Source organism: Zerene cesonia, chromosome 18 (assembly GCF_012273895.1).
Source record: "Zerene cesonia ecotype Mississippi chromosome 18, Zerene_cesonia_1.1, whole genome shotgun sequence".
NCBI classification, from domain to species: Eukaryota; Metazoa; Arthropoda; class Insecta; order Lepidoptera; family Pieridae; genus Zerene; species Zerene cesonia.
Window position 1 is genome coordinate 5,535,532 of NC_052119.1, and position 27,570 is coordinate 5,563,101.

General features: G+C 32.5%; 4 protein-coding genes across 5 annotated transcripts; 2 read left to right on the forward strand and 2 right to left on the reverse strand.

Annotated features, from left to right (window-relative positions):
* Positions 1–1,534: 1,534 nt before the first annotated feature.
* LOC119833972 (cyclin-dependent kinase 8) lies at positions 1,535–8,292 on the forward strand. Of its 2 annotated transcripts, XM_038358230.1 has the most exons (9): positions 2,712–3,263; positions 3,541–3,792; positions 4,346–4,535; positions 5,059–5,272; positions 5,595–5,763; positions 6,280–6,396; positions 6,902–6,974; positions 7,357–7,551; positions 7,599–8,292. In XM_038358230.1, exons 1-8 carry the CDS (start codon positions 3,018–3,020, stop codon positions 7,482–7,484), a joined length of 1,389 nt encoding a protein of 462 aa, XP_038214158.1. In that variant the 5' UTR covers positions 2,712–3,017; the 3' UTR covers positions 7,485–7,551; positions 7,599–8,292. The 2 variants fall into 2 exon arrangements, with proteins under 2 accessions (XP_038214159.1, XP_038214158.1); XM_038358231.1 differs by lacking the exons at positions 2,712–3,263; positions 7,599–8,292 and adding an exon at positions 1,535–2,011 and having other exon boundaries at positions 7,357–7,496.
* Positions 8,293–8,526: 234 nt separating this feature from the next.
* Positions 8,527–14,775, reverse strand: LOC119833737 (mucin-5AC-like). Its single transcript, XM_038357897.1, has 3 exons — positions 14,592–14,775; positions 9,463–10,479; positions 8,527–9,062 (listed from the first exon to the last, which is right to left on the reverse strand). Exons 1-3 carry the CDS (start codon positions 14,623–14,625, stop codon positions 8,899–8,901), a joined length of 1,215 nt encoding a protein of 404 aa, XP_038213825.1. The 5' UTR covers positions 14,626–14,775; the 3' UTR covers positions 8,527–8,898.
* A 3,358-nt stretch (positions 14,776–18,133) lies between these two features.
* Positions 18,134–21,313, reverse strand: LOC119834071 (venom peptide isomerase heavy chain-like). Its single transcript, XM_038358354.1, has 6 exons — positions 21,218–21,313; positions 20,257–20,402; positions 19,755–19,914; positions 19,337–19,453; positions 18,848–18,973; positions 18,134–18,478 (listed from the first exon to the last, which is right to left on the reverse strand). The coding sequence occupies exons 1-6, from the start codon at positions 21,311–21,313 to the stop codon at positions 18,248–18,250; spliced, it is 876 nt and encodes a 291-aa protein (XP_038214282.1). The 3' UTR covers positions 18,134–18,247.
* A 722-nt stretch (positions 21,314–22,035) lies between these two features.
* LOC119834072 (kallikrein 1-related peptidase b11-like) lies at positions 22,036–25,303 on the forward strand. The gene is made up of 4 exons (XM_038358355.1): positions 22,036–22,053; positions 22,315–22,416; positions 23,613–23,735; positions 25,076–25,303. The coding sequence occupies exons 1-4, from the start codon at positions 22,036–22,038 to the stop codon at positions 25,301–25,303; spliced, it is 471 nt and encodes a 156-aa protein (XP_038214283.1).
* The last annotated feature ends 2,267 nt before the right edge of the window (positions 25,304–27,570 follow it).

The following is a 27,570-nucleotide window of genomic DNA, read 5'->3' on the forward strand; positions in this document are numbered from 1 at the left end:
GTCACCTGTCTGCAAGTTCTTCCTGTTTGGTCGGTCTCATTGTTATTTAATGAGATTACTTAAGTTCACAAGCATCAAAATATTAAAACACGAACGATTCATGTAATTTAGGTTATGTTGCGAAACAAACACTAATTCGTTGATTTGTCATTCAAACTGCTTTTCTTGGGTTAACCCAGATGTGATTAATCACAGATAATTTTTTGGGTTCACAACAGTTTTATATAAGTTATTCGAAAGATATAAGTTATTTTCAAGACAAAATTAATTTATTATAAATCACGAAAACATAGTTGTTTACATTTGACAACTATCGAAATAACAAACGAATGGCGTGTGGCCAGGGTGACGGGGGGCACATACCGTTCAACCAATCAGAGCACGAGTTGCATTCCGTCCTACATCGGTTCACAATTTGACCGCTTCCCATCGATAGATTACAATCAAGCGAAAAATGATGCGTTAAATTGCAATCATAATGATACGGTTCACAATCTATCGATAGTTTACAATCTTACTAGATAGATTGTAATATAACGATGTTTACAATCTTACGGTGACATATATATCAGTTTGATTAATCTAACATAAAGCTGACACAACAAGATAAAAAATTGTAAATACACATGTATGTACATGTGGAGAAATATTTTAATATTTTACATCAAAAATCAAAATAATAACAAAATATTTATATCGTATATAGCACTTAAATATTTTTTTAAACTGACACAAAATTTATGCATAAAAGTGATTTCCTTTTCCATGTCCCTATAATTAGTTGAATAGCATATTAATCTATTTTTTTGCTCAAAGAGTTTTCGGTCTTTAGAGCATATCATAATATGTATTTTATTTGATATACTCTACAGCATTCACTTTAGAAGAACTGTTAACTATTTCAGTATCTTAATTAAAAGAGTGATGGTGGTTTTCTTATCTTACTTTTAGCTTAATTCCATTCTACATCAGAAAATTTACATTAATAAGTACAATTTTTATGATTTTAAAATAATTAACTATCTATTTTCTTGCCAATTCATCTAGTTAGAACGGACCTTTCAAGACAAGGGTGGTAGAGAGGGAAATGTTAACATGGATAAAAAATTATTGGGTTTACAGGTCAGGTAATTGAGTCTCTACTGAAGATTTATAATAGGAAATTTTAAAATAAAGCTAAGGTTGAATATAAATAGACATAGATAGAGAATACTATCAATACAAACTAGGTGTTTAAGTATAAATGCTTGAAAAAATATCTAAATCAAAAAGAAATTGAACTAAGTATGTCATTGGAAAATAAAACCAAAGAACAAACACATTCTATGTTCATAAAAATAAGGTAAAATATTCTAAATAAATACCTATCATAAAAATAACTACCCATATAACTGAAGGACATTACATAACTTATTTTACATGATGTATTTACTTACAATATAATCAACACTTACCAGGTATAAAATGTGGAATAAAAATATGATGATAAGTTGTTGTTCTAAAGTTAAACAAAAACATCATGATAATAGGTATTTACTAAACAAAGCAAAACGACATGTTGCACCGCCCGCCCAACGCCCATCACATCTCATAAATCAATACTGTGCATAGCTGGAATCAATCAATGCAGCAAACCTAGGTTCCGGGCAAAGGCTTAGGGTTTATCATTTATGCAGACGAATTTCAACCTTGATAACACTGCATAAAATACATTTCCTAAGTGTCACAACAAGGTACATATAATAATATTATCTATGTAGATAGATATTGTGACGCGCAGTATTGACTAAATGACAGCTCTGGAGTGGGTAAACGCTATTTTAAAAATAATAATTATTGAAAAGACTTACGATCGCCTTCGTAGCTTTCAACAACTGTAGCAACCACATTTCTTTCTAAAACTCCATTAAATGTATCGTAAAGTCTATCGATAACATCAGTGTAAAAGCTGTCCTCTTGGTCTTCCATGGTCGACGAATAATATCAGAACTATAGCTTCATGAATAAAGAGGTGGGTTCCATTAATTTTTTATCGTCTTTTTACTTATTAACCGATTATTTAATTGGAGAAATAAGTAATTAGTAAACGTGTTAATTACGAAACCCATATTTCTATCATCTGCAGACTGATTACTGCAGTCAGTACGTTTGAAAAGTCGACTAATGACAATTGCTGTCAACTGTGAAGTGTCAAGTGACAACACAGCTGCTGTAAAATCCACATGCGCGACCAAAGATATCGAATGTTTTCGTTACGCATAATGTATGATACACAGAGCGTGGGAGTCGAAACCGAGTCGAGTCAAATTTTAACACTTAAAAGAGATGTAGACTTATATTTTGCTTTAGCTTGATATTTTTACCTATATTTCGTAATAATAACCAAAACTTTGTACAATAATCGACACCAAATTTTCGTATAGACTATATAATTTGAAATAGGATTTTTATTAGGCTTCAATGCAATCCAGTATTGTGAGAAAAATGGAAGCGAATTTAAACAGACTAGATTAGACACCTAATATTATGAACTCGAATATCGGCAGCTAACTCCTTCACGAGAAATTTTTGTAATATAAACTCACGCTTTTTCTGTTATAACACAAATCAATTTATAAAACTCAAAAGTATAGTATATTATGAATCTATGACACAAATTCAAATAATGAAGCCAAAATAGTAGCTTATATTTATAATATCTGTGCCAAACTGCTAAATACAAGGAATACAAGTATGTCAATAATGAAAACAATTTTATTGTTTATTAAATTTTAATTTTTATACCAGAAGCGCGAAGAACTGGGCATATTAATATATGTTGTTTACTTGAAATATAACTAATTTAACAGAAGATAGTAACGATTTTAATTAAAATTAATCAAATTATAACTTTTAGAATTCTGTCCCATATTCTCTTCAATTGTATATATTCAGAAGAAAAGACCAGGACAGTTAACACTATTATAAATTGTATTACCTTAGTTGTAATTAAAACGTTGCATAAAGAATACTGAAGGATGGGTGATAATTTTCAAAATAAAACCATGGCACCGGTAATGATGGATTATGAGTTTAAAATGAAAACGCAGAATGAACGTTCCAAAGTTGAGGATCTGTTTGATTACGAGGGGTGTAAAGTCGGTCGTGGCACTTATGGTCACGTATATAAAGCAAGACGTAAAGATGGATCGGATACAAAAGATTATGCTTTAAAACAAATAGAGGGCACAGGGCTTTCCATGTCAGCGTGTAGAGAAATTGCCGTCAGTATTGTTTAATTATTATAAACTCTATATTACAGTAGCTGATAAAATGATTTTGGTATTATTTCTACTTAACAACAATTATCAATGATAAAGTAACCTAAAACTTTTAGGCACAGGCTAAGGCTTTTAGGCTAAAAGCAAACAACAACAATAGTGTGCCAAATGATAAGTGTAGAAACTGCACTATTAATGACAAATGCTGGATTTAATTTCATTATTCTGTAAATATACAGACAAATTGTCATCAATTCTGTAATACTTATATTTCTTTTAGTTGCTCCGTGAACTCAAGCATTCCAATGTTATAAATTTAATAAGAGTATTCCTTTCACACACAGACAGGAAAGTGTGGTTATTATTTGATTATGCTGAACATGATTTGTGGCACATCATTAAGTTCCACAGAGCTGCTAAAGCTAATAAGAAATCAGTTATGGTACCAAAAGGCATGGTAAAAAGTTTATTATATCAAATTTTGGATGGCATACATTATTTACATTCTAACTGGGTGCTTCATAGAGATTTGGTAAGTGAATTTATAAGCTTACAGTCTAATGATTCATAGAGTCATTAGTTGATGAAGTAGTTATTATAATTGTCATTAATTATACTGTTTATGAGGTAATTTGTGTTATTTAATATAGTTTTTGTTTACTTGATGATAGTTTATTTGTTCTTATTTTGAAAGAGCCCTTTTTTTGTTCTTATTTTGAAAGAGAGGAATTTTTTATGCATATATCATCATCAGACCATATATTATTTTAACCCCTGTTGAACCCCTGCCTTTTCCATTGAAGTAAGAGCTTATTACCATTGATCCAGCACCGCTCTATGTATATGTATTATACATAGAGCAGAGCATATATTGAAGTTAAAAAATATTTACAGTTTAATAAAGCTCGGATGAACATTCTTTTTAAAATAAATTACAAATCTAACCAACTTACATACAGACATAAAAAATACCAAATTATGGTACATAAACATTATTATTGACACTAATTTAGGCTGTTGTATATGGAACAAATTTGCAAAGAAATTGACTAGTTCTATAATCATAATCATACTCATTATTTTAGAAACCAGCAAATATATTGGTAATGGGCGAAGGTCCTGAGAGAGGCCGTGTTAAGATTGCGGACATGGGATTTGCAAGGTTATTTAATGCTCCACTAAAACCATTGGCTGACTTAGATCCTGTTGTAGTTACATTTTGGTATAGAGCCCCAGAATTATTATTGGGTGCTAGGCATTATACAAAGGCTATTGGTGAGTTTATGTTCAGACAGACTTGTGTATTTATAGCTAAAACATCCAGCTTTTAATATTCCAAATTCCAAATAAACCTTATTTATGTTCTAACTCCATTGAGCTAAAAGTGTGTGAATGAACAAAATGTGACATTTAGGAAGAAATTAGAAATAGCTAATCATGCTGATCAACTAAAAGTCATGTTAAAGCAGGCATATTTCCTTTGTGGGAAAGTGATGACCCTATATGACATATCTAGCTTTGTGTTTCTTACTCTGGAATTATTTCTTTGTAAAGATATCACCCCCTTCAATCCTCCTGGTTATTAAAATATTGCAGTAACTTTGTGTGTTCCAACAAGTGTATTGTGCATGTATTTTATGACAATTAAAACTGATTGTTTCTTTGGTAAGTTCATTCTTACATTCATCAAAAACTTCTAAGTTTTGTATTCAGAATTATAGAGTTGCGTCATAATATATGTTTGTAATGAAACTTTTAAATATAGTATTATATTGAAAATAAAATAAAAACTTTTCAGACATATGGGCAATTGGTTGTATATTCGCCGAACTATTAACATCAGAGCCGATATTCCACTGTCGTCAAGAGGATATAAAAACCAGTAATCCTTACCATCATGACCAACTAGATAGGATATTCAATGTGATGGGTTTCCCTCAAGAGAAAGATTGGGAAGACATTAGGAAAATGCCCGAACATGCCACATTAGTTAAGGATTTCAAAAGATCTAAGTGAGTACTAAAATTATGAATAGTTTTTTTTTATTAACACAATTTTATGTCAATATTTTGCCAAAGATTAGTTTTAGGTTTTGCTGATCTTAACTTAAGTACAAAAATACTTAGATTAAGATGTCAGATTCATTATTCTTATACTTTATATTATACCCAATGTTATATTATTTTAAAAACATATAATTATTCAACATATTTTAAAGAGATATATAAGACAATTATAAGTGCAAGATTATTATAAAATTCGTTCCATACTTATTCATCATATAAATAAATTAATATTCACTTCCATAAAACAGTATAAAATGATAATTTTCAGCTATCAAAATTGTTCTCTAAGCAAATATATGGACAGACACAAAATTAAACCAGACAGCAAAGCATTCAGTCTACTTCAGAGACTACTTCTAATGGACCCCAATAGAAGAATAACATCAGAACAAGCTATGCAGGATCCATACTTTTCCGAAGACCCATTACCCACACAGGTTTCATTGTTCTTTTTCGAGACTTCCTTTATATAAACTAATTCTTTATGATTTCAAATTATGTTTGTTTGCAATTGTATATAAATTGATGCTTCAAAATTTTCCCACTGTTTTTTCATATGGTGCACAATAGGTAATAATCCTACTAATATTATAAATGCGAAAGTGTGTGTACGTTTGTTGCTCTTTCACGCAAAAAGTACTGAACGGATTGCAATTTGGTATGTGGACTACTGGACAACTGGAATAACATATAGGCAACTTTTTATCCCGATATTCCTACGGGATACGGACTTACGCGGGGGAAACCGCGGGGCGCAGCTAGTGATATCATAAACGTCAAAATCAATGTGTATATCTAAAGTCTAAACAAATAAAGAAGAAATACTTGTTGGTTGAAGAAACTTAATTCCGATTTAACTACAAGAACCACTTGGAAAATTATTTTTATACATATGATCCCATAAGGTTCTTCTTTTTAAAAACGCAATTAATGCTATAATTGTGAACTTTCAGGACGTTTTTGCTGGCTGTCAAATTCCGTACCCGAAACGAGAATTCTTAACGGATGATGATCAAGATGACAAAAGCGATTCCAAAGCTAGACAGAATCAGCAGCAGCAACAGCCTAACGTGAGTTTCTTTTTCTATATAATATATCCAGTAGCTTTTTCCCGCTAGTTCATTAATATTGTCCAAGAAACTTAACAGTTGTCAGACATGTCATATTTTTAATTTAGCGCCATCTAACGGAATTTATAAATTTCTGAGTGATTTTTATTTCGCTGGAAATCTTACCACGGAAATGAGATGTTCTACTGCCGTTAAAGTAGCATTGAGATTGAGCTCTAGCTTCTTAACTCTGTAGACACAAAAAAAAAACATACCATGGTATAGCTCCGTAGTCACCGTGGTGACGTGAAAAAAAGACAAATAAACAATATGTTCACATTTGTAACACATTAGTGTTTGAATGTATCTAGTAATGTTTCCAGTATTTTATTAAACAGACAGATAAACAACATCATTATTCAAAGGGAATTAACTTACTTACCTTGTATGATGAAGAATTAGTTTTTCGTTCAATTTTCAGGAATCTAATATATCATGTAGTTTATATAAAAAATTATGATTGCAGACTCAACAAAACCAAGTACAAGCCAATAGCCATGATCACGCAGCAAATAACGCGAAAAGGATGAGAATGTCAGGTAGGAAATATTATATTTGTTTCTAATGTATAGGAAACTAGCTGCGCCCCGCGATTTAACCCGCGTAAGTCCGTATCCCGTGGGAATACCGGGATAAAAAGTTGCCTATTTGTTATTCCAATTGTCCAGCTATCTACGTACCAAATTTCATTGTAATCGGTTCAGTAGTTTTTGCGTGAAAGAGTTACAAACACACACACATCCATACAAACTTTCGCATTTATAATATTAGTAGGATTAGTAGAAAGGATAATGATATTTTTATAAAGAAGTCCGAATTTAATTTTTTTAGTTACGATTAGACATTGAATCCATGGCCAAGCTACGATTAATAATGTATTTACATTGCATTATTTTCTTATTGACATTACATAATTTTCAGGGCCGAATCAAGGCAACAACAACCAGGGGAATCAGCAGGAGTTCCATCAACAACAACAGATGATGTTCGGCGGCCAGCAACAGGGCGGGGGATCGCAACAACAAGGCAACTTTCAACAACGGTTTTGAGGCTAACGTGTTTTAATATTTTTGTATGAAAAGTTGTAAATATTATCAAATGAAATAGTTTCAGTAATTTAATTTTTAGTTTTATAGCATTGAAAAAATTGAAGTTTTAAGCAAGTTTGTAATGTATGTAGGGGTAATAATAACACACAATATATTTTATTTATAACTGACATACTCAAAAACGTAGGCAGTTCTGAATTTGATTGTATTTTTCTTGGTTTTTGTTATTCAATACCTCCGGGGGTTTGGTCCTAGGAGTCTGAACTGGAGGGGTACTTTCCTTCCCTGGAATGTTGGTGTTCTTTTTTTGTATCACAAGGTTTACTGGATTAGTGATTAATATAATTAAATTATTGTTTTGATGTTTCAATCATAATCATCAATTTAACAGTGATCAATTAGCTATAAGATATGGAATAATTTCCGAGAAAGCTATATCGGAGATACATTGTTTTTTTACACAAAAAAAATTGTATTGATTCTCATATATGTGCATTGTAATTATTGTATTGTAAAAATAATTTGGTAAGATTAATTGCAGTGTGAAACATTTGGCTGGTTTCCATCGATTTTGCCTGCCAGCTTTAGCAATATACCTGGTAATGATGTTATGGAATAGATTATAAAAAGAGTATTTTTTAAATCAACTGAAAAGGAAGAAGTTTGTATCATAACTTTGGGATGAACACAGCAACAAAGCAATTTTGGCGAAGTCCTTTCGAATATTGATATATACATTCGTTAATATTTCTTTTCCTATCAAGTATAATAAATATCTAATGGTCTTTTTTTAATCTAGACTGAAAAAAAAACGTATTTCCGTACACAAATATAGTATAAAAAAATTAAGTGCAAATAAAACGATTTCTTTAAATGTATTTTTTTATTTAACATTTTCATATAAATGTATAATTGTATGTAAATGTAAAAAATATCCTAAAAATGGACGGATTAGTCATTATGTTAATAAACGTCTATGTTAAATATATTGTATAAAACAGAATTTTCAACATACTTAAAGACAGATGTTCAATTTTATTACACTGTTTTTATATAATCGTGTCTATCGAAGTATGTAGAAATCTGGAACTTACCATGGCATATTATCAGGTATTATGTAAGTATTAAAACATAATGAGAATTATATTACAAGTACTCCTAAAATAAAGTAAGCCTATTTTTAAAAGTATTATGAGTTTTATAACACAAAAAGCAGTTAAAGGGCCTTAGAGCATTTTTGCTCTAACCGTCGTTTGTACGTATAGACTGGCACTAGTCTAACATCGAAAGTATGACTGTCTTTAGTATCTCATATTATGCTTCAAGGGCTTCATGTTCTTAACTTCTCATACGACACATAACTAAAATGTACATAATTTCACGATTCCTTATAATAAACTATATTTAAAACACTTCAACGTTTCAAAGAAGAGAATTCCACAACAGTTTCGGGGCCAGAATGTGAAACGGTGTACTGGGCTTTGTTCAGGTCTTCTCGCTTTATTTTGTTCTTTTCAACTGTGCGGATGCGTGTGCGCAATCTTCCACAACGCCCATCTGCTACTTTGTCGTATGATGCTGTAATGTAATAAGGTAAAATTTTCAGGTTAGTAGAATTACATTTGAAGAAAGTGGACTAATATGCATTTTAAACATATTTGCATGAGCTCGTTTAGCATTTCTAATCTGATCAAGTTATCAAATTCCTTGAACATTGAATCGTGATTTTTCAACATTGGAAATTAACAGTCAAATATCCTTATACTGAAATTCGGTAAAAATTTGGTACATAGATTATGGTCCTTAACAAGGCTTCTTAAGTAGATTATGTGTTATCTAGATATCACACAAGGTAAGATAGCATTTAGCAAATATATTGTGATATTTATACTTGCTAGATGCTTTGATAATTGAGTCATCCTGATATCTTTAGAGGTATTTGGTTGATAAGTAAATAGAATAGAAAAAGTGTACTTACGTTGTTTTCTGAAAGAGTTATGACAGGCCATGTGACATAAAGACGGGAAACCTTTTAAGGTATTGGAATCGATTGGAAGTACTCCTAAAGGACTGGCACAAATCGGATCCTTTCTGCCCTTGCATGAATCCAGGCATATCTCATAGTCATTTTTTCCCTTTGGCGATTTCCTTCTTCTAGTCGTTGTAGGTTTTTTAGTCGTAGTTGTGGTACTTGGGTTTATATGCAGGTTTGTGATAGAACCTCTCGGAGCTTTCAAACGGATTGTGAGGATGGGCTTTGGGATAGGGCTTAATAGCGTAGGAGATGAGGCATTGTAAGTGGGCTTAGGGTTAACTCCATTTAAGTCACAAGGCCTCACTTTGCCGTTTGCTTGTCCTTGCGGTTGATTAAAAGGAACGTTAGATCTCAAGGTGGGAACATATGGTGGTAATGTGTTGTATGTTTCTCTATTCAGCTGCGGGATAGGCGATGATGTAGATAGAGTAGTCCAGTCACTCGTGGGTACCGGAGGTGGTGTGGTCGATTGAGTAGGTAGCCATGTTTGTACTGTGGATGGCGTCACAGCCACTGTTGGTGGAGTGGTTTGGAACGGAGAGTAACTCTGACTTTGACTTGTCTGGTAAACGTTTCCCAAAATACTCGTCAGATCGGCACGTAGATTTGTTGTTGGATATGGAACTGTTGACTGTGTTAGTTGCGTGGATGGATCTTCCGTGGATCCTTGTATATTTTGATCTGATAATATTCTAGGGAATTGGGTCTGTGTATACGACGTGCTCTGAGTATTGGTTGTTCCCGTGCTCCATGTGGTGGGCGGAGTTGTTCCCACAATGTCTTGCGTTATTGGCGACTGAGTTGACTGCAGGACGATCACTGGGTTATCCGGAGGGAATGTGTTTTGAGCGGAGAATATTTCAGTAATTGGCTTCGGTGAATAGTTAGAGTCGTTGATTAAGTTGACTGCATACCATCTCGGCGCGGCGTTTGGAATTTCTGCTAAGCATAGTTGTAACACTGGAAACAAAATGTACTAATTACTTCCTATTTTTCGTTTCCTCTTTCAATAATCAGTAACGCATCTTTATTTAATCATTGTTAAATGAAATAATACCTACATAACGATGTTAATGTTTTTTTATAAAAACTAGATGCTTTTACATTGAAATAAATGCAGTATATTATTGTTATAAGCAGGTGATAAGATTTATTTTTATTTCAAAGGAGCACCGTCACATCTCACAGCGGAACCAAAACTGGTTTTCAAGGCCCGCTTTTTGCAAATATCTCCCTAAGGTCAAGTCCCTGAGCCAGGTACTTTTCCATTTCATTCATAAAATACAGGAGCTATCGTTTTGTCGATGTATTATTACGATACATAAGCTATTCCAATCACGTTGGATAAGAATCATGACCTCAGTCCTTGCAATTTATATTCTCCGCTTTAACTACCCATAAAATACTTCTTACTTATATTGTGAAGTATTTTCACGCATAGAAGACCAATAAAATAAGGATGTTTTATTCTGAAAGATACCGGTCTATTGAACTACGATTTCAATTGTTTGTGCTGTCGGTACACGATAGAAGTAATAATATTCATCAAAATTAATCAATCCTATATCGATAATTATCATTTTTATATTGATTGTTTATCAACGTATATTGTATATTATATACCATTTGTTTCACACAAAATTTCACGAATTCGCATGGCAAACAGTGATTACGTGATACAGAAATGTGTACATACATATTTATAAAGCAGTAGGTGCTTATGAATTGATGCAGGCAGGCATTACATATACGTAACAACGAGTTGTGTGTAAGTGGTTAAAGCATGTTAATTTTGGCAATGAAACCCTGTATTTCGTAGAATTGATAATCCGTGTTAATACCAGTTAAATCAACAATATTATCCCTTGTTTATGCTGGCGAAAAGTCGTTTCTACACAATGAAAAAATGCGGTAAATCAGTGCATCAATTACTGACAGGATAACCAATTGTATAACCGAAACTGTTAAAATTCCTAAGAAATAAAGATTACTCAATAAGTGTTATCGATAAATTATATGAAAATCAATTATTACATAAATACCTATGATTAGAAATTAAAAACTTTTTAACGGAATTTAAACGCGATTTATTCATTATATTATTAACCGGACGTTTCGAACTCTACAGCGAGCGTGGTCACAGGGAGACTGAGATGTTTCTAAATGTATATAATACTCGCGTAAAATCAAACACAAGAAAATACTACCTATGATTAATTAAAATTTTTTGGAAACATAATCAACATTGTGTTAGGTAATATTATATTAGTTTGTTTATGGAAATTCGACCGTCTTTAACAGCTCTTTAGTTATGTAAGTAACTTAAAAAAAGAAAAAAAATAATAACAAAATAGATTTGTGCAGATGATATCACGAATTTATTTTCACCATTTTTCTGATCCATGTAAGTATATAATCGGAAAAAAAGAATAGTGGAACAAATGATTCATCGAGACAATTACAGTGGAACATAGATAAAGAGCTATTAGGATTTGGAAGATGAATTACAACTGGGCCATTCTTACGTTTACAATTGGTTTCTATATTCAACGAGAATTTTGTAATATCGATCTATAAATTTGTAATATTACAAATGACTGCTTAATAATTATTTTTTAATATTAAGTAGATACACAATATACACACACTACAACCATACACAACTCTTAATTCTGAATTAGCTTTATTAGTTTTAGGTGATAAATATCTTATGATCTTTTCTCACAATGCAATGTGTAGATGATCGGTGTATCCTACTTCCTACTAATATTATAAATGCGAAAGTTTGTAAGGATGTGTGTTTGATTGTTGCTCTTTCACGCAAAAACTACTGAACCGATTGAAATGAAATTTGGTACATACACAGCTGGACAACTGGAATAACACATAGGCAACTTTTTGTCCCGATATTCCTACGAGATACGGACTTACGCGGGTGAAACCGCAAGACGCAGCTAGTTTTTCTATAATGTTACCTCTTAATAATTCACATCTACAGCTCTTGTATTACAACACATAGTACATAGCATTAACATATTACGTTCATAAAACACGCACTATTTAAACCTCTTGTACACTCGTTAAGATCTCATTTGGTGTGAAAGTGCTAGTAACAGCATCTATAATGAGTCGCAAATGTTATAATTATGTCACAATCGCAAACGTATAATTCGTGCTATATAAAAAGTAGCTCAAAAGATGTAACACACAATGTGATACTTGGTATATTTTTACGACATTTATTAGATATATTAATATGATTAATGAAGATTTACAGGTATGCAGGTCATTTTAAAACCTAAGAAAACCCACCAACACTACAACTTATCTATAAGATTTTATGGAGAGAAAATTTTTAACAATGTTACAAAGCAGTCGAAGAAATTGAGCACGATTTATTAAGATTCATCTCATTACGTGTGTAATATCACGTAAAGAGAGACAATTATATTAATAAAATGGTCACTCCATTTAAGAGCTCCACGTGCACTTTTAATAGTATTTATATAAACATAGTAAATTTATATTTCTCAACGTTGTTATTGTCTGCGATAAAAGGTTTAATCGATCTATATCTGATGCCATTTATGTTCTAGACAACTGGGTTTACAGTGAGTCATTTCGTTATTATTTCATAACTAGACTAGGTTTTCTAAGAGTCAATTACTCATTGACCCAAAGCTTTCCCTATTTAAGATTCACTAGCGATTCTGGGCCTCATTGCATAATTAGATAATAATTATTATGATAACCACAATAAATAGTAGAAAACGAGATAACAAAAACTTGATGTTCATTCTATGATATTGGATGCAGATGTATTTTTTGTATTTTCTAACTATTAGTGTAACAACCTTAAAATATATCTTAACCTCAATCAGGCGTCCAGGCGGCCTGATCCCTATAAGTGATTTGTTCCAGGCAAAACAAAAATATTTGTGGACAGTAATATCGTAGAGGATGAAGGTAGGTTTGGGAGTATATACAATGTGTGTTATATTTTTTGTAATTATAAATACAGAAACTATATAAATAACGACTTCAGTAATAAAGATGAAGAATTTATATTGATTAATAACATATTATGTTCCTCCAAAATTTTAGTAGATAGATAAAAATGTTTTTAAAGCGAAACATTGGATAAAGACCGTAACTGATTGTTCGGAGGTGGAAAATGAAAACGAAACATAATATATAATGTTGTATAGATACTTAATGAGAGAATTAGTAGCGATAACTTTATGTAACTGATACCCATGTACTGAATAATTAGTGCGTGTATATGTATTGTTATAATTATTAATTTCTAAAGCATTTAGGTAACACGCAACATTAATTAATTTAATATTTTTTTTATTTACATTTCGCTATCTACTTTGTCAATGGGAAAAGTTTTGTGAAAATTATTATAAGTTATGTTGTAGAGATATAATGTACGAATTAGAATAATATTATAATTTGTCTGAGCGCAAAATAAAGTCATGAAGTTTACGATTGACATTTAAATAGTATCTAGTTATATCTATATATTTAATAGATAAATAATATATAATACAGATTTTTAGCATGTTCCCACTTGACAAATATAATATGTAGAGTACAACCGTTAGTCGAAATCGAATTGTATTTATGCCAGAAAAAATATCAAGAGTCTGGAGTCTAGACATTAACAGGAAATCGAATGTATCTAGTACATACAAACTTATAATGTGGATGATAAAAATATGTCCAGATAATTATTTAAAACGGTCGGTAAGGATTAAGGTCGCGCAAGCGTAATGAAGAAAAATTAAAGTGAAAATAAATTCCAATAGGATTTTATGTTTTTTTAACTAAGAACCAGAATTGTTACTAGTGGTCGTTGAAAAGCGTCTTTCATTAACTTTTCTCAGTACTTATCAAGGACGTCAAGTCATTATTTACCTAACACCTGCATTCCGGTACGCTTATGTTTATCAACAAAACGGTATAACTTATAAAACGCGGTGAAAGTTTTGTATAGGACATTGTTATAACGAGGTTGTTACAGTTCACTGGTCGGTGGGCTGAATTGTTTACGTGTACGTACTCACATGTTAAAACGATGAGCGAATGTGCGTGCTCCATGCCGGCTGGTCAGGTTAAGACTGACTTCAACATGGGGAGCTGGTAATGCGTTCGCGATAACTGTTGTTCGTGTCTGTTTGAACTGGGCAGTAGCTATGCGCACTGTTAATGCTAATAGAGAATTATATGAACACGTGTTGTTGATAGACACTTCACTATGTGTGTGGTGAGCGGTGTGTAAAATGCATGATTTGATTTATTATTCGGTTGTTACTTGGGCAGCTGAAGTTTATGTAGTCGAGATTGGAGTTATTTTGAAAGTGAAGACGTCACTTGATGCACTTGATTCTCATTTAACTCGGCTCTTAAGGAATAATTTGTTATAATACAATTAATTTCAGAGTTTGGAAGAATAAGTTTATACAATATTATCTTAGGTATTGTTCAATGTAAAAATAAACAATCAACAATACAGTCTTTTTGGTCCCGACATATATAGAATATAGATTCAATGCAAGGTAAAAAAGTTCTTAATAAGAATCAGTCAAAAAAGTCAAATCTTCTGTCATAAAAATTTCAGAAATACACATATAAATATTTGAAAAACATTTCATACACTTACGAATATTCAATGTTATAATACTAAGGTGTTGTTACGAGTTGCAATTTTATTTGTGATTTATTTATTACCGCTCGTAGAAAGTGAATTGAATGGATCTTTACGGAAGGTAATTACAAAATTCTCCAATTTAAACTGCAATAAAATCAAACTTAATAAAAACTAAATTTATGAACTTTAGAACACCTACCTACCTACTGTGGCTATTGAAAATTTACTAATATTATAAAGCTGAAGAAATTGTTTGTATGTCAACACTAATCTTAGAACTACTGGACCGATTTCATAAATTCTTTCACCGTTGAACGCGACGCGGATTACTAGTATTATAACCATGGTTAGGTTAGCAACAAGCTACCTTACCATTTACATTTCAATCTATTGTCAATATTTAAAGCGGTTTCGTAGTTGTGAATGGTTAATCGAAGTAATTATGAAGAAACTGCAAAGAAATAGCACAGGATGATTAAGTAATATTTGTAACGACAATTTTCTATTTTTTTCCCAGAGACTTCTTCCCAATGTAACTTTAACGAATTTCGATACAAATAGAGCTTCTCTCGGTACCTTGAAACACCATGTAAGTACTTAACCCCTTTTTTATTTGGATATATCATTCTAATTCAATTAATTCTAAACAGTTGCATTATTTATTAATAACATTAAGAATTATAATATAATAATTCAAATATATTAATTCAATCCTGGATATATTCAAGCGCCATTTAATGAGGACTCTTTTAGCGAGGCAAATTACACTTTTTTTTTATAATGTAGAATGTCTTTACGTATACCCAGAGCTCTCGGGGAAAGGGCCCAGCGTTATGTCAGAATCACACCGCTCCGAAGCAGTGACACACCTACTAAATTCCGCTGTGTTCCATCGCGCCGCTTCATTGACAAAGCCATATTATATCTATTATGTTTGCTCCGCTTAATTGTAAATGTATACCTGATACGTATGACTTTCGTTCAAAAAAATATGTACGAAGCGAATTACAATGCTCACCAGAATATACTTTTGAACCTCCAACACCACTGAATTATTTACCTGAGATTTCTGAAGTTAAAGTTTTCTCGTATCAAATTTGTCCGCAGGTATTTATATACCGACTATACGACAGGTGGAATCTTCTCTATCGATCTTTCTGTACTGGGAGTATCATAACTGAAGAAAGGGTTTTGACATCGGCACATTGTTTTCTAACAAATCGGAAAAGGTAAGTAATAGAACGTTTGTGAACTAACAATTTACATATTTCATATTTACGTGTAGATTAGATTCTGAGTTAATTAGTTACCATGTCCCTTGTTTTGATAAATAGGCATATTATTCATGGTTTTTCTATCTCACACGGAATTATTTTCCAATGCTTTAACAATTCAATAATACCGGGATAACAACCAAATAGGATAGGTTCATAACCATCTAATTTCAACTCCTTAACTAGTAACCAAGATTTACCGATTTTTTAATAAATTACAAGCATCATTCATAGTTCTATGCAAATGTATCCTTTATACCATAGGTTAAAACAAGGTTTACACGAAATACGTGTAGTTGGGGGCATCCTGCATACATTAACCCAACAGCCGCTCTCGCACGATGTCCAGCAGTGGAGGAATGTGAAACGTATACATTCGCAAAGGTTTTTCAGATTTCCGGCATATAACCTCGCTATTATTGTAAGTGATTTAATGTAAACTGTACCGTGATCTTAGTGTGGAACTATACTATTTATATACCTACCTACTATGAGTTACGCAAAGTATGGTGATAAAGACGTGTTATTGATCAAACATAAGTTTGAAGTTGTGGTATAATTTACAAGTCGTTAGCAATCGATTTTCTTTTAGGACGTCATTCCTCTTTTCCAGGTCATTTCTAAACCATGGGATTTCAATCAGTTTGTGAATAAAATACCTTACGCTTTGAAAAATCAAGACTTCGATGGAATATGTATGGGCGTTGTATTAAAACCTACTAGGGTAAGATAAGCGGATATCTAAAATGTAATAATATTATTATATGCTCGGTTTTCAACCTCCTTTCTTATGTACTTCGCTTCGCTAACCGTCCCGTGAATCACCAGCTCGGTTGTCTGCTCTATCATAACATAAAAAAGATACCTTACGTGTAGTACCGTACGTAAGAGTATACTCTTCCCTTTTTCTAATGTATACTTTTGACTGTTCATACACATTGGAGCACAAATACAAATTCTCCATTGTCAACAGAGTTGGTCAACAGATAAAAGTCTTTATACAACCGATCTGAAGATACATAAACAATCGTCGTGTGAACAAAAATTACTGCGATGCTGTTGGCAGTATTACTGTACAGAATATGACTCGAGATTGTCCTCTACTGTAAGTTACTTTATTGAACTTCACATAGCCAATGATTTTTTTCCTTATTATGTATGTCAATATAATGTTTTTTGGAAAAGACGTGAAAACCAAAAAAATGTTTTTAAGATTTATATTCCTACAAAATATATCATTGTATCGTTCATACCTACAAATTCACAGAGGAATTAGCTTCAAAGAGTTCTTGCAATATCAAATTTAACGCTTAGAATTACAATCCACTATTTTCAGCCCAAAAACAATACAAAGATTCGCTGGTAATGTGTCTCTGAAATACTTATCTAAATAATTATTTTCTAATACGAGGAGGCGGAAGGCGCTGGCCTCATTTGCTTTGGCACCGGTGATCCAGCTGAAGATGAGAAACAGGGGCTCCTGGTCGGAGTGACGTCAGTCATGTATCGAGGCTTGCCCAGCTTGCACGTTAAGGTTGGCCTGTTCCACAAATGGGTCGCAGATGCAGCCATCAAATGTAGTTTCAATATGTATCTTTGTATTCTTTTATTATTAAGGTAACCAATTAAGGGATTAAATTATTTCCTCTGTATCCTTATTTTAATTATAATCCAACTGAATTTTGTGTCGTTTTACTTTAAAATCATTTAAGCTTTAGCTAAGTAAAGCACTAGTGAGGTTAAATAGCTATGCCAAGATTCTTTTGCTTATCTTGAAAGAACTAATAAATAAAACTAGTTAAAATAAAAATAAACTGTATAATAAAGTTACAAAATAAATAGCTGCTCTAGTAAGTCGGTTTGGACATGATTTGTTTCTCTCAACATATCTGTAGAAGTAAGAAACGCGAGTAAAAAAAGACCCGACGTGGTATTTGTGGCCACTTACTATACCCACAAGGATTCCTTGACCAGCTTTTTCGTTAGGGTCTCCTGTGTTCATACAGACAAGAGGACCTCCAGAATCCCCCTGGAATTTTACAATATAAATTCAATACCGTTTCAAAAATTGCGACATAGGTATTCAAAATAACTCTTCTATCTTTCCTTATTTGTATATCTTTAATATTAGATGTGAAAGGAAGAAAAAAAATTATAACTAGAATTCAGTTACGATACAGCGGTATTTATAGCGTATATTATGTTACAACAGAAAGGTCTTTGTATCATACGATGAATAATAATTAAGACCGAATTGATTGATTTAATATTTTTTAAGCGGATCTGAGCTTCCGTAATTCAAACACCTGAATTCAAGTCATTGACTAGTTAACAAAAAGATGTATTATAATGTTTTACCTGTGTACTATGAATAAAATTATCGTAAAGGATTGCTCACCTTGCCAACATCGGTTAGCCTACTCGATGTGCAAACGAATTTTCTCATATTTTTTCGAAACATCCTGTTACATGTTTTTATCGGGATAAGGTCCAGATGAGCTAATAGTAACTTGCTTGAGGTTGACTGCAAAGTTAAAGATCTTTTTAATGTAGGTATAGAAATCTTTTAAAGTATAGGTCTCGAACTCCGATAATTTAAAAGACATGAGTGAATTTTAACTTATTTACATTAATTTATTTAGGTATATTGGTAATGTTATGGTTCGATTAAATATCATGCATGCTATAATATTATAATGATATTAAGTTAAAGAGTACGTGTTGCTGGCAACACAAGGTATGCCAGGACATAGCTTCGATCACAGCTTCGAATAGGGAACATTTTATTATATTCACAAATTGTTGAATTAATCAGCACAAAACAAAAAAAATACTGGTAACCCGTTGCATAAACAATAGGGATGACATTCCATGGGATAAAACTTACTTTTTGCGAAATGCGTCCGTAACCTGACACCAAGCACTGCCCGTGGTAGTCCGTGAATCGTGAAGCGAATGGAATAGCGTTGACATGCGTGTTGTAAATAAATGGCTTCGTAGTAAACTGAAATATTTACACCAAATATCAATTAAATAGAAAAGAGTTTTAATAAGGATAAATTAAGGACATATTTATTTAGTATAATCTTGTGGTTCAAATTCGAATTTCTTGTGTTTTTTCACCAACGATTCACTCCAGGAATTACGATACGATGAGACATAGTCAATATTTCCATTCTAAGTATTACAAAATTAATATCACTGTATACAAAGTGATAACAAATTAAGATAGGTATCAGACGACCCACTACAAATTAAATATAATATTCCACTAGGCTTTGAAAACAAAGGCCTATAAGACTTACTAATACAGCGATATCATCCTTTGGAAACTTGTAAGTTTTAGGATATGTGACAGTTTTCACCATCCTCCATTGTCCAGAATCAGAGGAATCCGCAGTGTAGTAGTCGCGATTTCTAAGATTTCCAGCTACAGCGTACACGTGTGACACCGTCCGTTTAGATCTAGAAAAAACACGTTTTGATCATGTTTAAATTTTAGGTTTCAATACTTTTTATACTATTATTGGCGGTAGGTTGGTTTTCAAACATATAGTGTGTAACATACAGTGTTTGTTAGATTGCGGCGAAATTATCACCAAATCAATTGCTTCAATTGCTGTATATGGATATCTGGTCATTTATGTAGATATTAGTAATATATTAAACCTAAAGTAAGTACTAAAGGACAAAGGTATCGTGAAGTCATATTTAAAAAAATCATAGAAACACGACTCGATTAATAGCACTAAGTTTCCATTCACAAACACAACCACAATCACCTACGTACGTATTCATTTTTCTTACCCCTGAGATCCACAAAGCCTTTGACAGAAATTTGGGTCATTCGCGAAACAGTGCGCTGCGGACAGTAACTTGCTGTGTGCAATGATCACACCACCACAGAAAGTCATGTATATTTTTTGATGCGGTATTTTCATTTTGAATCCCACCTGAGAAAAAAAAATATTGACGGGGGCTGCTTAGTAGTGAGAACGTCAGATTTCATTCGAAAAGAAGGGGGCCCGAGACCAGTGCATAAAATAAATAGATTTTTCAATATATCTGCGCGTTAGCAACATCAGTACTGCTTAAAATAGTAAAGGATGATTTGAGGAAACATGCACGTTCAAGAATTACTTTAGCGTGGTGAATTATGGCCTGAACTCTCATAGGAGGCCTGCGTCCCTGCAACGGGAACAAATATGGGCTAATAATAATGAGAAAACAAAGAGAAATTTGTGTGTAAAAATAATGTAGACATTTTTATGACTTGCATACATGCAAAGCTATTGCTAAAATAAACAGCATTGCTACGTTCATCAAAAAGGTTGCAATAAAAAAACGACTTTAGATATATTATACCTAACTTAGATCATAATCAAATATGAAACGAAATAACAACCAATTTTAAATACGTATTTCGTTAGCACTGCACCAGCTCTAGACATATTTCGCGTGGGAGTCGATAGGTTACGGTATGTGGTTTTGCATAATTTACAACATTTTTCATGATGATATTGTTTGATGTATGGATTGTAGTATGTTGTATGTACCTAATTATCTTCCTCGATAAATGGACTTTATAAATCAACCAACATGAACAAATTTCTACTTCGAATCTTATGTGGGCATAAACGCATTTGGTGCAAGATAGGTGCAACTATTGCAAATTAAATAGTTCCTAAATATAGCGCGTTCAGCTAATAAAAATAGCATTCATTTCAGCATCATCACATCAGAATAATTAAAGGTTTAGTATAGATACCTGATAAGGAACATCGCCAAGTTTAGCAGGCCATCCGTTTACGACTCGAGGAACAAATTCGTTGTCATCGAAATAAGGCGCTCTCGTTGTATGCATCGTACTATCTACAAAGTTACACAAAAAACTCAAAATTAAAACAATAACTCTTAAAAACATTGAGATGGATAGTTAAATAACATATCAATGACATATGATGATTGGTTGATGGTTGTCTCACGAAATTTCGATAGAAGTAGGTAGTGAAGAAAAGTATATATACCTATACATATTTCGAACTGAATTTATCGTGGTCAACTTGTGTGAGCGGTTTTTTTTACTAGGTTCAGTAATAATATTCTGCTTAGTTGACTTAGAAATGAACTTCTTTTCTTTAAAAAGTTGTTGACTATTTATAAAACACGCAATAGATTTTAAATTATATCTATTCTGTGGTTGTATTTTATTTGTCTACATTGAATCCATCATAAATCCTTCAATTCGATGTCATAATTCTAAATATCAACCATACAAGGCATATTAATAAATAGTTAGAATGATAATTTATGAGAACAAGAGGAATATGTGAATGTTAATGAATTATTACCTATATGAAATTCCATGCAATCAAAGTTTATTATCTTAATAAGTGTGTTTTTTATTAAATATGCATATTGCGGATGGCCAGTTTTTAGGGATTCTTCAGATAGCAATGGACGAAATGAAAAGGAATTAAATTTCAAAGTAAGAAGTTTCTTTCACAACCACGGGCTGTTAGTTGAAGTTTTTTATAGGGGCTAGCTAGTTTATTAAATGGCAGCTGATTAGTTTTATTGGTTGATATGGTTGGCATGGATAATGTGAAAAATGATTTTTAAATATAATTTAAGTTTTGCAACATTTCAAACACGTCACTATTAATTTAAGTTAAAGAATTAACCATTCAACCATCACTGTTCTCTACATTAGAATTATCAACTTGTATTTAAAAAAAGAAAAGATTTTTGATTATTTACCCGGAGAAATCGTCATTCCTGAACTATTTACTGGCGTAATATTATCTTGTTCATATCACCTTAACCTCGAGCTACTTATATATTTATTAATTTATATGTATATAGGCAGTATTGAAAGAAAATGAGGAATATAGCCCGTATATTGATCAGTGTCCGTTGAAAATACTCGGAGGGCAAGAAGCAGCGATTACCCAAGTTCCTTATCAAGTAATTCGCAATTGTTTTTTATTTCAGCATTTGCATTGTTATTATTGGAATTTTATGAATATGTATTATGCATATACGTAATTTAATATTACTGCATGTTACGATGCAAATAATTTATTAGTATTAGAAATGTTTGATTATTGTACTGAATAGAGATGAAAAAAAATTGCATCATAATTAAGTCGTTTCTAATTAGTTGTAAGACTCCAATTTTAAATTATTTCCCCTTTTCAGGTATCAATACGGAAAAAGAATTGGTTCGGTATCTATTGGTCATCATTTTGTGGTGGATCTTTGATCACTCTGAAACATGTTTTGACAGCTGCACATTGTTTTATTAATGAAGAGTAACGTACATAAATAATTAATTTTTTCATTATCTTAATAATAATAATTGTAGCTTAACTTAACTTTTTCTAGAAAAAAAGTATCAATATTAATTATTTAGCTATTCCCTTCTTCGGTATAACTATTGCCATAATTTTAAACTATATAAATTACGTGTCACATTGTTTATACGCGATGGACTCTAAACTACTTTATTTTAATCAAATTTGCACATGTGCATATGTGTTAGGAGACAACTGGTATGAGTTTCAAACTTATTCATAAAGGCAACCGTGACACCACACAATTTGCCTGTTAAACGGCTATTTTAGGGCCATCTTTCAATAAGGTGTGCTTACTTCTCATGCTCGAATTCAAAACTATACTCTTAAATAACGTAATTTTTAGCACAGACTCGATAAGGAATCTAAAGAACATACGTGTAGTTGGAGGTACGACAGTTACCACAGTGACGATATTCGATGCAGTGCCAGAACAGTGGAGGAAAATCAAGCACTTTTATAAACATTTGAATTATAATTACACGATATTAAAACACGATCTTGCTATACTTGAGGTATTGTTGAGGTGTTAAACTTAATGTAAATTATAAATTTGCTACATATGATAGTTTTTTTTTAGATTTTGTAGCTTATAAGATAGTGGTGTATTAAAATTATGCAATTATGTGTACGTTATAGCTAGCAAATTTATTACAATAAACTACAACAGTATTAGAGCTCTATACTTGTATATAGGTACTTGTACCAATCACATATAGCAATTGGGAAATATTTTACTGTAAAAAAATACACCAAAATAAATGAACATTGTTATCTTGTTGAAGATAAAATGCTAATATCTGACAGGTGACCAGCAAATTTGAGGAATGTGAATCTGTGAAACCGATCCGTCTTTTGTCACTGCGATCGCATGATAATGTAAAAGTGAAAGAGCAATGTTTAGTGTCGGGATTCGGTTTAAAAGAGAAGGTTAGTAAGTTAGTAGCAGTAGTAAAAACATCATGAATTTACATACGTATTCTGATAAGTTTCTTATATCTTCCGAACGTCCAAATATTGATAAAAACATCGTTGACATTCTAAGTTAAGAAGGATGTAAACTATACTGTATGTACTGGAGGTACTGTATAAATATTATAATATTGTCCTGGGTGTTTGTTCATACATTAGTATAAATAATATCAATGTATATATATATATATATATATATATATCAAATGTACCAACTGCGTACTACTTCACTTATGTAAACTTATTAGAGGAACGCTGCAGAAAATTGACTTCCGATCTGTTTACTATTTTTTTCTAATAATAAAAAATGAATATTACACACAATATCTCCCTTCTAGGATAAATATGCCCGCAAGTTGGCAATGGTTTGCGTTCCTATAATTTCGGAGACAGTTTGCGAGTATTACTACAGCTCGCATTACTTGCATTCCTCTGTTTTGTGTGCTGGCGACAATGGTAAAGATTCTTGCCAGGTTAGTATGAGTTTATATATTCGCGGCTATTATATATTTTTGTATTCCTTACCGCATCGCGACGAAGCACTATATATACCTATTTAAATAGTTGTACATATTCGTTGCACATTTGATTTATGTTTCATTCCTATACGTGAATTAAAACATGGATAAGGATTACCTCAGTGTCGGGTCTTTGATTGCCCTGGGCAAAAATAATGTGGCACCAAAAGAAAAATGAAGAAATATTTTTAGATACATAAAATAGGATAAATAATATGGGAATATACTATAAGAATATATGGAAGCCTATGAGGCAAAAAAAATTCTGCACTCTGTAGCAGTTTAGACGTTGCAAAAGGTTTTCATGCGGTACGGTGGACTCGCGCCCCGTTCGTGCTTAGGAGATCTCTCCTTACTATAAGCACGCGTATCAGTTTTGTGTTGTAAGCATCCCAGAATCATATGCAAACGCAGTAAGGTCGATGACCGCTTCTAACAATCTGCACTGCGCCAACTGAGCCCCCATCGTGCCCCATTAACGCCGGTACTGGATTACCTAATTTCGCCCAGCTGGTCATCGTGGTGTAATAGTGCCTAATGTTGGGCTAAGCTATATCATTGGTCAAAGATGCTATGAAGAGTGCCTGAGGAATATATAATAACTACAATTTCATAGATTGTTTAAGCTCAGAGTCATCTCACGGTCGGAATTTGAAAGGTTATTCAATTTCAATAAATATTTCATTTGAATATCTTCAGATATATTCCCTTAACCTTAGTATAGGCGCCAGAGCTAAGGATGATATTGTAAAAATCGACTGACGCGAAACATTGTTTCAGGGTGATTCAGGAGGACCATTGGTATGCCATGGTGTTTTAGCAGGTATCGTGGCGTGGGGAGGCGTATGTGGAGTGCATCCAGGTGTTTACACTAAAGTATCATATTATACGTCACAAACAAATGTTCCATTTATAAAGACAGCTTCGAGTGATCGACCTAGCTTCATATTGGTGACCTTTTTAGCAGTATGTAGCTCGCTTTTGTATGAAGGTATGAAGGTTGTTTAAAATAAAAATGAACCAAGCAATTTTGCGTGTTAATTTTTATTGTGTAAATTCAAATTCAAAATGTTCATGTATTAGGTGCAAGGCGAGTTAAAAATTAATTATAATATCTTTGTAATCAGAATACAATGTGAATCACGCCATCTCTCGGTTTCTGTAAGAAACTCGTGGACGTTGTATAAGGTTTGTATTTGGAATATGTTATGAAAGCATTCGAAAGATGTCAGTATTACACAAAATGTTATTTTGAAGCGTAATCATCCTAATATGAAAGTGTGTCAATATTTTCTATTAATAGATTTATATTATGTGTGGATTGCGTCTTTATTTTAATAATAGTTAATTTATGCTTGTCTATACACATTCAAACTCTAAATATAATTTATTTCTTCCGTGCGCGTGGTTGTCACTGAACGCCTCCTAAACGGTTGGACATATATTCATCAAAATAGTTTAATAAAAATATTTGCGATGGTGCGATAATTAAATATAATGCACTACGCTGATTGCAATAAGGACTATATTTTATCAGGGAAGACTGCAGACTACATAGTAGGTACCAAGTACCTGTAGTGACTAACCTCTTATATAGATAGCTAGTAATACGACTTATAAATATATTCGGGTTTCCTTTACATTATGCTTTCGAAATTTACTGAAGGGTTTTTAAACCAGGAATAACGTAATTAATGAACATGTATATCAAAAATTGCGATACTGACCCCGATCATAGTTGCATAGCGCATTGGTTAATAAGAATGCAGCACAAATTGATGTCATAATCTGGAAGCAATCTAGCTGGTTAATGTCCATAAGATGATATATTTTCTTCGCTGTTATTATGCGATATTATGTCATAATTAGCTCATATATTTTCCAACTGCATGGATATAGGCCTGGAGAGTTCAGGATATAATCAGACCATGTTCAAAAGCACTTGACGGATGGACTACGAGGAATAAATGTATATTCCAATTTATCTGTACGTTCCATATCAACCTTCGAAAGTTTTGTCGAAGTATTCGATATAAAATATTATAGACTGCATCGGGCAGAAGCTATACCTACCTATGGTTTCTAAGTAAGTAATGGCACGTTTTATCTGGTTTTCATTTATGTATATATTCTCTACATATTTCTTCGAAAGCATTTAATAGAATTTGTCAATTCCTTTTTTTTTGGTCCTAATGATTCACTATTTGTGCATCGATTGTTTTCGATCTATAATCTCCCAGTCCCCAGAAGATGCACAGCTTCGCCTTAATAAAAATTTTTAAGCCATTGTTAGTAATCTCGAAAATTCCTATCGAAAACTGAATCGTCAGTTGCTAGCAAATTCGTTACTTATTAAGGCGATCCTAGTGTGTACATTAAACATCAGGTGTTTCGCTGCCGTCTCGCTGGCTCCCTCTCGAGGCGGCCTCCGGAACTCTGTACATAAATTATAACTTCCGCTAGTTTACACTAAGATGTATAGAGCGGGTTACACTAGGCGAAATTTTACTTGATTTTATTTTAATTATTGAATTTTATTAATGCATCTGAATTTATTCCTTTGTTCATAATTGCGGCCTATTACTGAATTTATTCTATCTTATACTATTTGTCTTATACCTTATTAAATCAAATTATTATTAACTTTCCGCTAGCGCTTTCTTTAGCTTTTCACCTATTTCCAGACACAAAGAACATATTATATAATAAAATCGCACCGTATATTCAAGTTTCTACTGAACCGATTACATTGAAATTTGGTACGCAACTTTTTATCCCGATATTCCTATATACGGACTTACGCGGGTGAAACCGCGGGGCGCAGCTACTTTAATATAATACTAAACTAGTAGTAGAACGTACTACTAGTTTAGTATTATATTAAAGTAAAAATAACGTCTCGTTCCAGCATTATCCAATCGACTTAGCCTCTGCGACAAAAGTCCAACGTCAAGTTAGACATGGCCGGCTAAGTCTTCATCTTCGTTTTATTGTAAAAATATTTACGAAAAGGAAACACCCCGTGTGCGTGCGATCTACCGAAATCTCGGCAGGTATTGTCTTGAGATTCGTATTTAATTAGTACAACCTCAAGCTGATGCACTGCCCGGATATTAAGACACGCATGGCTAATTACTTCGCTAACTGACGTATTACGCAGATCGTTATTCATTCAATGAATATTATTAATTTAGCACTTGGAATAATTTGGATGAAATTGATTAGAATTAGATGATTCTTAATGCTTGTTTGAATAAAGCTCAGCTGTCGGTAGG